The 13436-nt window shown below is 47.8% G+C and overlaps 1 protein-coding gene across 1 annotated transcript in view; it reads left to right on the top strand.

Annotated features, from left to right (window-relative positions):
- The first annotated feature begins 2353 nt into the window (after positions 1–2353).
- Positions 2354–13436, top strand: part of TGM6 (transglutaminase 6) — a 33560-nt gene continuing 22477 nt past the window's right edge. The window contains exon 1 of the mRNA XM_037811136.1: positions 2354–2360. Within this exon, the coding sequence (XP_037667064.1) occupies positions 2354–2360 (7 nt within the window). The remainder of the gene's footprint in view (positions 2361–13436) is intronic.

Genomic DNA, 13436 nt, shown 5'->3' with positions numbered 1-13436 from the left:
AAGCATTTGTGTATTCTACAGACATGATTTTAATTTGTGGAGCACCCCAGACATCTGACACTAGGCGAGGAGCCAACATTGGGGTGTTCTGAGTTTGCCCCAGCATTTGACTCCTGCCTGTCATCTCCAGCCTGAGCATTTACAACCAGACAGTGTTGGAACCTGTAAGACCTACCCCACACCCTCAATTCACAGATGAGGGCACTGAGGCCCAGAGAAGGTAAGTGACTTGCTGAGAGTCACACAGCCCTTGTGGCCCAGAGATGATGGAGCTCCAGACTCCTGGCTCCTGGCCCAGGGCTTTATTGCTCCCCCCTAAATCTGAGTATAGATTGTTGTTTGGAGTTGAGAGGAAAGGGCTTTTGAATGCCCTGTCTTCTGAGCACTCCCATCCAAGAAACTCCAAGACAAGAGATAAAAAGGCTCTGGATAAGTCTGTTATTAGTGGGGAGGAGCCTTACCCCGCACAGGCGGAAAAGCTGCTTCAAGAGGACCTGGGGTCTGCCTGGCCATCGGAGCAGCAGGCTGCAGGGCAGCAGAGGGGGGTGTCCCTGGGCAGGTGCCAGACTCAGTAATTATAAGGCAATGTGAGTCTGAAAATAGCTCATTAAAGACGTTTGCCCTGCCTCAAACCAGCAAGCAGAACTCAACCCTTTTGCCACTGTCTATAAGAAATCCAACCACATCAAACTCTTCTGAGTTTTTATATACTCTCTTGCCTGTTGGGGTGACCACAGGGAGTGGTCACATCCCATAACACACAGCATGCAGATATCTGCTTGCCTCTCCCTCCTGGACATACAGATTCAGACCCTCCTGCTTCCCCATCCTTCTCTGGCCCAGTCCCCACCCAGCCCTGATACCCCAAGGCAGCCCGCAGAAGCATTTCCCCAACAAAGAGGGACTTTGCTACCAGTTCCCATAAGAATACAACTCCCTCTATTTCATAGGAAACACTTAAATTCCACAGTCTCTGAGTCCTGGACTCTGAGCTAGAAGGGCCCATAAGAATAATTCAGTCTGACCCCTCTAGTTTCCAGGGGGAGAAGCTGAGCTTCCGAGGAAGGAGGTGCCCAAGGTCACGGCTGCAGTGCTCTAAGCTCCGGGCTGACCTGGCTCCCGAGTCAGAGGGCTGGGATTAGTCTTGCCTTTGCATCTAGGAGCCAGGTCCTTATATTTTTTTGCCTCCTCCCACAGAGGCTAGGCTGACGTCACTCCTGGCAGTTGGGTTGTGGCAGGGAGGCCTTGAAAGATGTCCAACAGAGGAGCCAGGCTGAGGGCCGTCCCCCAGTTTCCGGGATAGAGGCAAGAGAGCATGACATCCCACTGCCTCCCCTGGAAGCACAGGAGAAGCTCTGAGCTGGGAAGTTTGCACACCTGGAATGGGATGGACACGCTCTGAGGAATGGTCCAATTCCCGAATTATGAGTGATTGCAGAGTGTGCAGGGTCTGTTCAAGTGGGGGGTTGCGGGGGAGTCAGGCTCAGGAGGTGCCTGTGGGGTGCCAGGCTCTGTCCCTGAGGGAGTTCAAGCCCCCCGCCCCCCACCCACAATGGCCCTGTGAAGGGGGGTCACTCTCTTGAGTTTGCTGAGACTCAGGGAGGACCCGCAGCCCAGCCGGGGACACAGAGAGAACCAGGAGAGGATTTGGTCTTCAAACTCAGGCCTGAGGGCTTAAGGCCGTTCCTCAGAAACTCGGGGCTCCTCAGTCAAGGCTGAGCCTATTGGTGAGTGTGTGGGTGTGCAGGAGGATGGGGGTGGGGGGGACATGCTCCTGGAAGAGAACCAAAGGCCTTTGCCCTGGAGGTGCCTCTCTGGAGCCCACGCAGAAGAGACAGGAGCTGTGGGTTCTGGGAACTCTTCTCGTCTCACCCAGAAGGGGAAAAGAAAGTCCAAGACTAGACGTCAGCGGCCTGGGTCTGCAGCCTGTGGCCACACACTCGAGGCTCACCTGTCTGAACTTCTGTCTCCTCATCTCAGGGTTGTTGGGGAGCTAAGAACGGCTGACCTTAAACCACAGTCCCCCACACACACACCTTCTCCCTGCTTCCCCCTCTGCTTCTTGTGACATTTCTGGGCCTCGGATTCCCTCACAGCTCTCAACACGGTGTTCCGACCTCTTTTTTGCTGAAGCCCTTCCACCTTCTAGAGGCAAACCAGGGCAATTATGGGGTGATTATGTGTTTCGTAGGTGTCATCACTGGGGTGAGGAGGGCCACGCCTCCTATTTTGAATTCTTACTACCTGCCGATGAGATTTTCCTTGTTAATATGGGTCTGTCTGGCTGCTCTGACACATCGTCCCGACCGCCTGTCTCCCACAGTGCTGAGGAAGCAAGGAGACCGGCCTCGGCATGGCAGGTGAGTGGGCAGGGGCTTCGGGCCTCCGGGCTCAAGGGCCCCCGAGAGGTGCTTTGAGAGAAGGGGTGTCATCTGAGGAGGGCAGCTTGGGTCGTTGATTCTTAGGATTTTCGAGCGGAAGGCGTGAGCTCCTGCTCATGAGAAAAAGGAGGCCCAAAGATGGAAAGGGAGGGTCCCAGACCACCCAGCCAGCCCGTGGCCGAGGCCACACTCACGTGCTCCTTCCTGGGCTCGGGGCCAGGCCTTTCCCACAGGCCTGGCTGGACTGAAGGAGGTGGGAGCAGAAATGGAGGCGGAGAAGAACCGGAGTCTTCTCACACACATGACATGGATCCAGAAATGTTTCTGGGCAGAGCTGGGGCTTGTGGCTGGGTGGGAAGGAGAGAGAGGCCCATGGCTTCATTGTCTTCAAACTCCCAGCCCACGGTGCTTGGAGGCAAGCACAACTCTGTCTGAGGGAATGAAAAGAGAATTTGCCCCTGCTGCCTCAGTTTTCTCTTCTGTAAAACGGGGGTTATGGTACGAACTATCTCACAGGCCTGGGGTGAGGATTAAATGAGAACAAGTATGTTATACCCCACACAGCATCTCATATGGGGCCTTGTAAACTGTTGATTCAGAAAATGTGCCCCCCACAGTCTCATTATAGGAAGTGTCTCCCTTACACACATACACACACACACACACACACACTCTCTCTCTCACTCCAGGAACTTGTCTATTAACTAACGATCATATATTTTAAGCCTACCATGTGCTAAATTCTGGGATACAGTGTGACCAAACCAGCAGAAGCAGGGGTCCTGAATTCCGAAGTCCTTAAAGTGTAGTTCTAATTCTATGTCTGTTATTTTCAGTTGTTCATTGTCATGTGATAATTATATGAGTCAAATCTTGTTTACGTTTTGGCTTTCAAATGCAGGTGCTTTAACCTCCTTGTTATATTTTAACTTCTTTTTTGTCCTGGTTTCCCCTGGCAGTTGATAACACTAAAGGGCATCCTGGGCCTTTCTGTCTCCTGGGATGGGTCTGCTCCCCCAAGGACCAGGCCAACTCCAGCTCACACCCCAGATGGCCGGTTTCGAGAGCTGAGGTCTCTTCTCCCCTCTTAGCCTGATTTAGAGGGGACTGGTTTGGGTTCCTTCAGGATCTGCTTTTGGAAGCTCACCTAGATGGTCCTTCTTCCCTAAGCATTTGATACACTAGCAGTCTGTGAGAGTGCCAAGCTCAATCTCCAAGGAAGAATCCTTCTAGGAATGAAGTTGGTTATGGGGTATCCAATCCTGGGTCTGTTACTAACTTACCAAGAGGGTGGCTGTTCCTCTCCTTGAGCTTCAATTTCTCCATCTGTTAAGTGTCAGAGTTGGATCATCATGGCTAGCATAGAACCTGATTATTTGTTGGATTGAATTCAATCCCCAGGTCTTCTGCATCCTCCTGGCTTCTTGGGAGAACCTGCTCCTCAGAGCAGTAGGCTAGGCCTACAGCGTTACCTGTGCAAGGACAAGTGAAAGCCCAGGTGCTGAGTGGACACAGGGGCCGTGAGCCGAGTGCAGCTCTTCTCTCCCTCCTCATGCTGTTCATGGCAGACATCACTAGTTGATGTCTTTCCTATAGAGCTTGGACATGGCCCAGAATTCTCCTCAACATTTTTCTTCAAGGAGCCCTTACCAGTTGTGTGTTAGCAAATGAGATGAGACTCATTTGCCCTTGTTTCTCAGAAGTTCTAAGAATTGAGCAGAACATTCCACAGGGTTGGCGCTGGCTGGGAACTCGGGTTGGAGCTGAAGGGCTACTGCCTACTAGCGAGAGACCAGCAGCTTCCACAATGAGCAGAAGGAAAGGGAGATTGGGCAGTGGCCCCAGGAAAGCCCTAGGCAACTCCCCAATTAATATTTTGCTCTGGAGGTCAGGTGCCCATGATGCATACTAAGGAACAGGCCATAATGGGGCCCATTAAAAACCAATTATGCTGAGTCCAGAGTCAGGGAGGTGTCACTAGTTTTGGCAGAGCTTCAAGGGCTCAGCCCCACTGGGTGCTTTTCCTGGGCCAGGACCGAGATTCAGGGAGGGAAGTATCATCCAGCTCTTCGCTGTCACCCAAGGTCAGGAGGTAGACAGCCGAGATGGGCTGGGGCAGAGGGCAGGGGATGGTGTGGGGTGGGTGAAAAGCAATCTTCTGCAAATATACCTTCCCTCCAAATAGGACTCTTTCTTACACCAAACCCTGGAGCCAGGTGGTGAGCAAGGGAGCTGGAGAGACCAGGTTGGCAAGGAGGGGAGGGGTGGGCAGGCCAGTCTGTGAGGGACCTTGAATGCCAGGGTACTGGTTGTAGATTTGAGGGTTCTTGATCAGGGAAAGGACATGCTGACCCCTGTGCCAATAGGAAAAATCCCATCCCCTCTATGAACTGCAGTTTCTCCATATTAACATGATGGATTGAACAGGATGAGCTGGAAAATGTTCTTGTTGTTGAGGCCATGCAGTCATTCAAGCAAGAATTGTGTGAGAATTGAGGAGGGGAAGACTGAAGTGGGGGAGGGCGAATTAAGGAGGGGGTTAGACATAAAAATGCCCATCCATTGAGCAACTACCTGGGAGCCCAGCAGTGGGCTAAGCACCTTGTAAATGGGGAGACCCCTCATCCTTGTATAAGCCTATCATCCTAACATGTTTACACATAATCATTCCCTCACTTAGTCCTCCCCCAAATCCCAAGAGGAAGGCCAGTTTCCAGGGAAGGAAATCTGAACCTCTGAGAGGCACCATAACTTGTCCAGGACCCCACAGTCAATAAGTAGAAGATTCAGGATGACATGCACCGAAAGGACACTGGCATGGCAACTTGGAGGTCCTGTAAAAATACTAATGATAATAACAGTATTTAGAACACTTGCATTTACTGAGTACCTAACAGGGATTGTTCTAAGTCCTCTAGGTGAGTTATTTCATTGAATTCTCACAACTCAAGAAGCCAGGTCCTCTCAACACCCCCATTTTCACCAGGAGACTAAGGTTCAAAGGGGCCAGCCACCCTTCTAAGGTCACACAGCCAACAAGGGCCAAAATCCAGATCTGAACTCAGGTGTGTGCCTGCAACACCAGGGCTCCTAATCGCTGTGCAGAATGGGAAGACCAAGAGAGAGAGGTGGGCAGAGAAGGGAAGAAGGGCAGTGAAGGCCAAAGAAGCTGTGAGACTTTGGGGTGACTGGGTAGGTGGAGGGAGGGGTAAGAGAGGCCACACTCTCTCTGGTGGGTACACCCTCAGGCCCGGGGTCCCTGGGCCCAGGGTCAGGGCTGGGGGTTCACCCTGCAGTGGAGGCCCAGGGGCTGACCACTTGCCCTCCATTCTGTCCCCTGTCTACCAGGGGGTCCCAAAATCGGGGCCATCCCTCCTGGGGTGCCCTCCAAGGGACAGTGTGACAATCTTCATGTAAACCCGCCGTTGGAAGTGAGGGGATGGGGTGCTGGGGATGGAGGGATCAGAGTCACTTAATTTGACCAACTACAGGCTCTCCAAACTGTAAGAGTCCTTTGGGACCATTTTACAGAAAACCAAGGCCCAGCGAGAGGAAGTGGCTTGCCCCGGGGCACACACGGGTTGGTAGCAGGTCAGTGGCCCATGCAGAGGCTCACTCGCCACCCCCACCTCCTGCCCCGTGGCTTCTGTGGAAGGAAGGAAGGACAAGTTTTGGAATGTGACAGCTTGAGTGGAGAGATTATGGGGTGGGTGGGGAGGCTGGGGGAGATTTGGCAACCGGGAGAAGACTGGGGCTTGGCCAGCTGATGGGCGTGGGTGCTGACTTCGAGGGTGGGTCCAGGAAGTGGTGAGCATCATTTCCCTTCACAAACCCTCCTGCCAAGGGACAGGGATGGTCGTTCATTCATTCAACTAACGTTTACTGAGCATCTCCTATGCCCTGAGCCCTGAGCCAAGCTCTGTTAACCCCAGGAGAATGAGACCCCTCACAGAGCTCCCAGTTCAGTGGAGGAGAGACGTGCAAATGAACAACCACAACACAGCATCCTCGAGGACTGCTTAGGGACAGAAGCCTTAATCTCACATGGAAGAACTGAGCTGAGCCCTTGGAGGAGGTGAGGTCTGGTTTATTTCGACGGATTCAGAAACCATCCATGTGCACATCCATCTCCCGTCCTGGGGCTGCCCTATCTAGGATCCCTTGCCTTTGCAAAATAGCCTCCTCCTCGCTATGAGGGCTGGAAGGGACAGTGATTAGGGCAGAAATGAACCTGTGATCTCCAGAACTGTTGCTTTCCCCCTGCAGAATCATGGACCCCCAGCCCTAACCATCATCCTTCAAATGCTAAGTCATGAGGGTGTGAGGCCGACAAGTGTAGATGACTTCAATCACCAAAGAAACAGCTCCAGGGACAGACCTCAAAGGGATCGGAGCAGCCTCCTGGGTTATAAGGCAAGGGTAGAGCTGGGGGTGGGTGAAATGTTTGTGATTTTTCAGAGTACGTCTCTGCAAAATCACCACAGAGCAAAAGGAACAGATGTATTCTGTGGGGGTGATGGAGAGGCAGAGTGGGGACAAATGGGGGGAAGGGAAGTTGCAAGAAAAAAGACCTTGGTTCTGTAGAAGGAAGGACTTTCGAACATACGGAGAGTGGATGAGCTGCCTCTCAGGGTGTGCAAGCAGGGACTATGATAAAGCATCCCCAAGAATTTACCTAGGGAATTTGACAGGCAGGAAGTTGTAAGAGAGATGGTCTCTGATATTTGGGATATTGATGATAATGGCAGTTTTGACTCATCCCATGCCCTCTTGCTCCTCTGTGATGAGGATGAATATGGCTCTGAAAGTGGTGGGAGCTGGGTTGGGGCTGTGACAAGGAATTGTCAGGGCTTGAACCCATGACCCAGGGTCCAGGAACCCTCACCAAACCCCCCTCATTCACTGCCCTGGAACGTGCCAGGGCTGAGATAATTACCACCCAACAACCTCATCCCCTACTCCTGACTCATCCCCTAAAAAACAACCGCATCCTGTTCCAGACTGTCCCTGAATCAGTTGTGACTTGGGAAGGAGCAGCCTGGATTCATGGGCTACAAAATCTCTGTACCCTGGGACCAGAATTCACCTCTTCTCATCTCTGGGGCTCAGTTTCTATGTCAGTAAAATGGGATTCTTAGGGCCCTTCCAGTTCTTCTGATATTATACTTGACAATCCTATATACAAGGTAAATGGCCATTTCTGCCTGTGTTTTCAAACTCAGCAGAGGCCACCTGAGTTCAAAGTCCAAGGGCTTGAGTGGTCCACAGGGCTTGCTCCTGTCCACAGGGGCTAACTTGGTATAAAAGCTTCAGTTCTACTTTGAAATGTGAGGATGGGAAAGTCCAATGGGGAAGATCCCTGGCTCTCTTGTTCTGGATCCTGCCACTCAGGGACACTGTTGAACACAGTTCCACATGGTCATTGTTCACCAACTGGAGTACTGGCTGTAGGACCTCCTGAGTTTGGGACACAAAGTTTCAACTTTGTAAGTTTTTACTCACATGTTCAGTTATTTTTCCCAAATCATGATGCCAGGTTAGGGCTTCCAGCCTAGGCCAAGCTAGAATTAGCCTTTTCCATGAATTCAGACCATAGCCTCAGTCCAGTCTTCTCATGAGTAGAGCCCAGTTAGGAAGCTTTGCAGTCTAGATGAGAGATGTCAGTAGCTGGGTCCAGGTCGTAGTGGTGAAGATCAAGACAAGTGGATGGATTTGGGGCAGGTTTTGGAGGTGGAGCCATTTGCACTTGATGATGGAGTGGATAAAGAATGTGAGGCAAAGAAGAAAACAAGGAAGATTCCCAAGCTCTGTTCTTAACACCAAGGTAGATGGAAGGCCATTTATTGTAATGGAGGAACCAAGGGAAGAGCAGGGATTGCGGATGGGGTTAGTGAAGAAATCAAAAAGAGCTGCTTTCTCCAGGACCTGATGGCTTTACTGGTGAATTTTACCAAAAATTCCAATAAGAACAGCTATCCTGCTCAAACTCTTCCAAAAAATTGAAGAGGAGGGAACACTCCCTAACTTATTCTATGAGGCTCCTATCACCCTAATACAAAAGCTAGATAAAGAGATCACAAGAAAAGAAAATTACAGACCAATATTACTTATGAATATACATGCAAAAATTCTCAACAAAATACCAGAAAACTTAATCCAACAGTTCATTAAAAGAATTATGCAACTTGATCAAGTGGAATTTATCTCAGGTATGCAAGGGTGGTTCCACACAAGAAAATCAATTAATGTAATACACCACACTAACAAATAGAAGGGGAAGAATCACATAATCATCTTGATTGATGCACAAAAGGTATTTGACAAAATTTGGCACACTTTCTTGATAAAAACGCTTAGAAAACTGGGGAATAAAAGGAAACTTCCTCAACATGGTAAAGTGCATATGTAAAAAAACCCACAGTTAACATCCTTGATGATGAAAGACTAAAAGCTTTCCCTCTAAGATCAGGGGCAAGATAAGGATGCCCACTGTCACAACTGTTATTCAACATTGTACTGAAAACTCTAGCCAGAGCAATTAGGCAAGAAAAAGAAATAAAAATCATCCAAATTAGAAAGGAAGAAATAGAACTTTCGCTATTTGCAGATGACATGATCCTATGTATAGGAAATCCTGAAAAATCCACAACAAAGCTGCTTTACATCTAATAAACAAATTCAGCAAAGTGGCAGGGTACAAAATCAACATGCAAAAAGCAGTAGTGTTTCTATACACTAGTAATGAACAAGCTGAACAGGAAATTTTTTAAAATCCATTTATAATAGCAACTAAAAGAAACAAATATCTAGGTATCAATCTAACCAAGATTGTAAAAGACTTGTACGAAGAAAATACTAAACATTGCTAAAAGAAACTAAAGAAGACCTAAATAAATGGAAGGACAATCCATGTTCATGGATTGGAAGACTAAATATTAAGATGTTGATTCTGCCCAAAACAATTTACAGATTCAACACAATTCCCAGTCAAAATTCCAGCAGACTTCTTTGCAGAAATGGAAAAGCCAATTGTCAGATTTATATAGCCAAAATCTTGAAAAAGAACAAAGTTGGAGTACTCACACTACCTGATTTTAAAACTAATTACAAAGCTACAGTAATAAAAACAGCAAGGTATTGGCACAAGGACCGACATATAGATCAATAGAATCAAATTCAGTGTTCAGAAATAAAGCCTCATTTCTATGGCCAATTGATTTTTGCCAATGCTGCCAATTCCACTTAATGGGGAAAGAATAGTCTCAACAAATAGTTCAGGGACACTGAATATCCATATGCAAAAGAATGAAGGTGGACTCCTACCTCACATCATATTCAAAAATTAACTCAAAATGGATCAAAGAACTACATATAAGAGCCAAAATTATAAAATGCCTGGAAGACAACAGGGAAAGCATCTTCAGGACCTTGTGTTAGGTGATGCTTGCTTAGACTTTTCACCAAAAACACAAGCAACAACAACAACAAAAAATAGTTAAATGGGAATTCAACAAAATTAAAAACTATTGTGCATCAAAGGACTTCATTATGAAAGTAAAAAGACAACCTACAAAATGGGAGAAAATATTTGGGAATCACATATTTGATAAGGATTTAATATTTAGAATAAATAAAGAAATCCTACAACTCAACAACTTAAAGACAAACAACCCAATGAAAAATAGACAAAAGACTTGGATAGACATTTCCCCAAATAAGAGATACAAATGGCCAAAAGCACTTGAAATGATGCCCACATCATTAGCCATTAGGGAAAAGCAAATCAAAACCTCAGTGAGACACCATTTCACACCCACCAGAATGGCTACTATCAAAAAAACAAAAAAAAAAAGAAAGAAAGAAAGAAAGAAAAATAGCAAGTGTGGGAAAGAATGTGGAGAAACAGGAACACTCATTTATTATCAGTGGGCATGTGAAATGGGGCAGACCTGTGGAAAACAGTTTGGCAGTTCCTCAGAAAGTTAAGTATAAAATTACTATGTGACCAGGCAATCTTACTTCTAAAAATATACCTAAAATAATTGAAAGCAGGAACTTGAACAGATATTTTCACACTGATGGTCATAGCGGCATTATTCACAATTTCCAAAAGATGGAAGCAACCAAGTGTCCGTCAACAAATGAATACATAAACAAAATGTGGTATACACATACGATGGAATATTATTCAGCCATAAAAAGAAACAAAATTCTGTTACATGCTAATATGTGGATGAACCTTGAAGACATCATGCTGAGTGAAATAAGCCAGACACAAGAAGACAAATATTGCGTGATCTCACTGATATGAAATAACTAAAATAAGCAAATTCATAGAGTCAGAAACTAGAATATAGGCTACCAGGGGCTGGGATAGGGGTGGAAATGAGGATTTAATGCTTAATTGGTACAGAATTTCTGTTTTGGGGTGATGGGAAAAGTTTTAGTAATAGATGGTGGTGATGGTAGCACAACATCGTGAATGTAATTAACACCACTGAATTATATATTTGTGGTTAAAAGGGGAAATTTTAGGTTGTATATATGTGACTAGAATAAAAAAATTAAATAAAAAACAGTGGAACTGTACAATATAAACTGTAAACCCTAATGTAAACTATGGACTATAGTTATAGTATGACTATAGTAACACTGTTTCATCAAATATAACGTAGGTAGCACACTAACGAAAAAAAGGGAGAGAGAGCTCTTTTGGACATGTTAAGTTGGATTTGCCTAGGAGACTACTAAATGGGGATTTCAAGTTGATGGTTGAAAACATCATTTGGAGTTTGAAGGAGAAGTCAGAGTGGAGATACAAACTTGGGTGATATTGACAGCAGACCTCGGTCAAGACCACCTCATTTTATCAAAACCATCCAGCAATACTGAGCCTCAAAAGGCAATAGCTTAGGGACTCCATTATATTCCTCTTTATATAAGATTTTCTTTATGCAAATTTGCCCACCTTCTCTCCAGTTTTGCATACCAACCAGGGCTTTGAGGAGCTGCCTTTGCCAGGCCAAAAAGGGGTTCAGTGGTTTTCACATCATCTGGGACAGACTTACCCAGCCTCTGAGTTAGGGTTTGTAGATTGGAAAGAAGAACTGAATATTATTGTTGGAGATGGGTCCTAAAGGCTTATCCAAGTCACCAGAGTTTCATATTGAGAAGTTCAGCAGTCACGAATTGATAATCACAAACTTGGAGGCAAAACATATGTCACATTTTCTGCTACTGCTTAAATTAAGTTAAATCTAACTTTGAGTCATGATCCCACCAGGCTTTTCAGATAATTCTATGCCAGTTACTACATGGGGCTCCCATGCTGCAGTCATTTGACAGATCACCCCAACACTTACTGGCTTAAAACAACAGCAATCATTCTGTGGCCCACAAACCGGCCTTGAGCAGAGCTCAGCAGGGGTAGCGTGCCTGCTCCATGTGGTGTCAGCGCCAGAGCTCGACTGGAGGATCCGGCTGCGAGTTGGCTGCCAGGGTGGTGCTGGCTGTTGGCTGGGAGTGCAGCCGGGCTGTCGGCTGCAGGCCCTGGCTCCTCTCCACGTGGGCCTCTCTGCAGGCCATTTGGGCTTCCTCATGGCATCGTGGCTGGGTTCCAAGAACAAGAGAGAACCAGGCAGAAGCTGCAGCAACTTTTATGACGCAACCTTGGGAGTCATAAAGTGTCACTCTGCTTCAGTCATGAGCCCTCCTAGAATCCGGGGGAGGGAGCGTGCACCCCACCTCTCAGGGAGAGGAGTGTCGAAGTCATACAGTAATAAGAGGATGTGGGGTGAGAGATATTGTCACGACCCTCTTTGGAAAATACAACCTGCCACACGTCCCCGACCAAAAGGTCGTACGAAGGTGCTGGGGTCTTTAGAAACCAAAGCATTTTGACCAACCCTCTCAGGCCGGGGCCCAGACAAGTTACTGCTCTGATGCCATGGGCCAGGCCCAGGCTGATTTTTAGACTCTAGGACTGCTGGGTTGTGCTTCCTGTGGGCCGCAAAGTCAGGGCAGCATAGTGTAGGGGCTACAAGCACAGACCCAGGAGCCGGAATCCCACCTCCTTTGCTTACGATGGGTGTAACTCTGCCCTCCAGGTGGAGAGAGCAGCCAGGCAGAGGCCGGGCAGGATGGAGGAGTGATGAGCAGGCCAGTGTGGCCGAAGAGGAGTGAGGGAAGGGTGGAGAAACCAAGGACACCAGGAAGATATCAAAGGGCCCGAACACGAAAGGCCTCGTGGGTCATTGTAAGGACTTGAGCCACTGGGGAGCTTGAGCCAAGAGCTGTGATCTTAGATTTTAGCAGGAGCCCTCAGCTACCATGTCGAGAATGGACACTAGGGGCCAAGGGTAGGAGCAGGGAGCCGGGGATTGCATCTGTAAAGTGGGAATAGCTTGTTATGAAGCATCAGACTTTGAAAAATGCAAAGCTTTTCTCATTGTTATGTTTATTATTATTCCAGACTAGTAGCTGATCAAACGGGTGCTGAGCTCTGAACACAGTGGGGGAGATGTCTTCTCAGAAGGCACTGAAGGCCTCCCCCAACCCACCAGCCAGAAGGGGCCTTAGGAAAGGCACAGGGCGGGAATGTGCATGCTTGGGGCATGGGGAAGGAGTTTGGGGGGGGCAGGGTCTGACACAGTCAGAGCAAAGGAGAGATGAGTGTGAGGGGAGGGAGAGGAGTGGAGCAGTGGAAAGCAGACAGATCCTGCAAGGTCCTTTGTCCAAGACAAAGGAGTTTGCACAGATTGCAAAAGGCAATGGTGCATCCAGTGGAGGTTTGGGAACAGGTATGTGAGCAGAATGCCCCTTTGCTTCCTAAAGCACTAATATCACTGGATATTGCTAATTTAGTCTTCCACCCCGCACCACAGTGATTTCTGCAGGATACACATCTGATCACATCACACCCCCTCTTAGAACACTTCTCTGACTTCCCACGATCCTTAGAATAAAGGCCTGGCTCCTCATCCCCTTCCAAGTGCTGGGGGTTGCTCCTGCAGGACCCTCCAGCCTCATCAGCTGTCTCTCAGATTTGGGAAGTCC

The sequence above is a fragment of the Choloepus didactylus genome, chromosome 19, assembly GCF_015220235.1.
Source record: "Choloepus didactylus isolate mChoDid1 chromosome 19, mChoDid1.pri, whole genome shotgun sequence".
Classification (NCBI taxonomy): domain Eukaryota; kingdom Metazoa; phylum Chordata; class Mammalia; order Pilosa; family Megalonychidae; genus Choloepus; species Choloepus didactylus.
Note: the sequence above shows the minus strand (reverse complement) of the source record. Positions and strands in the feature narration are given on the sequence as shown.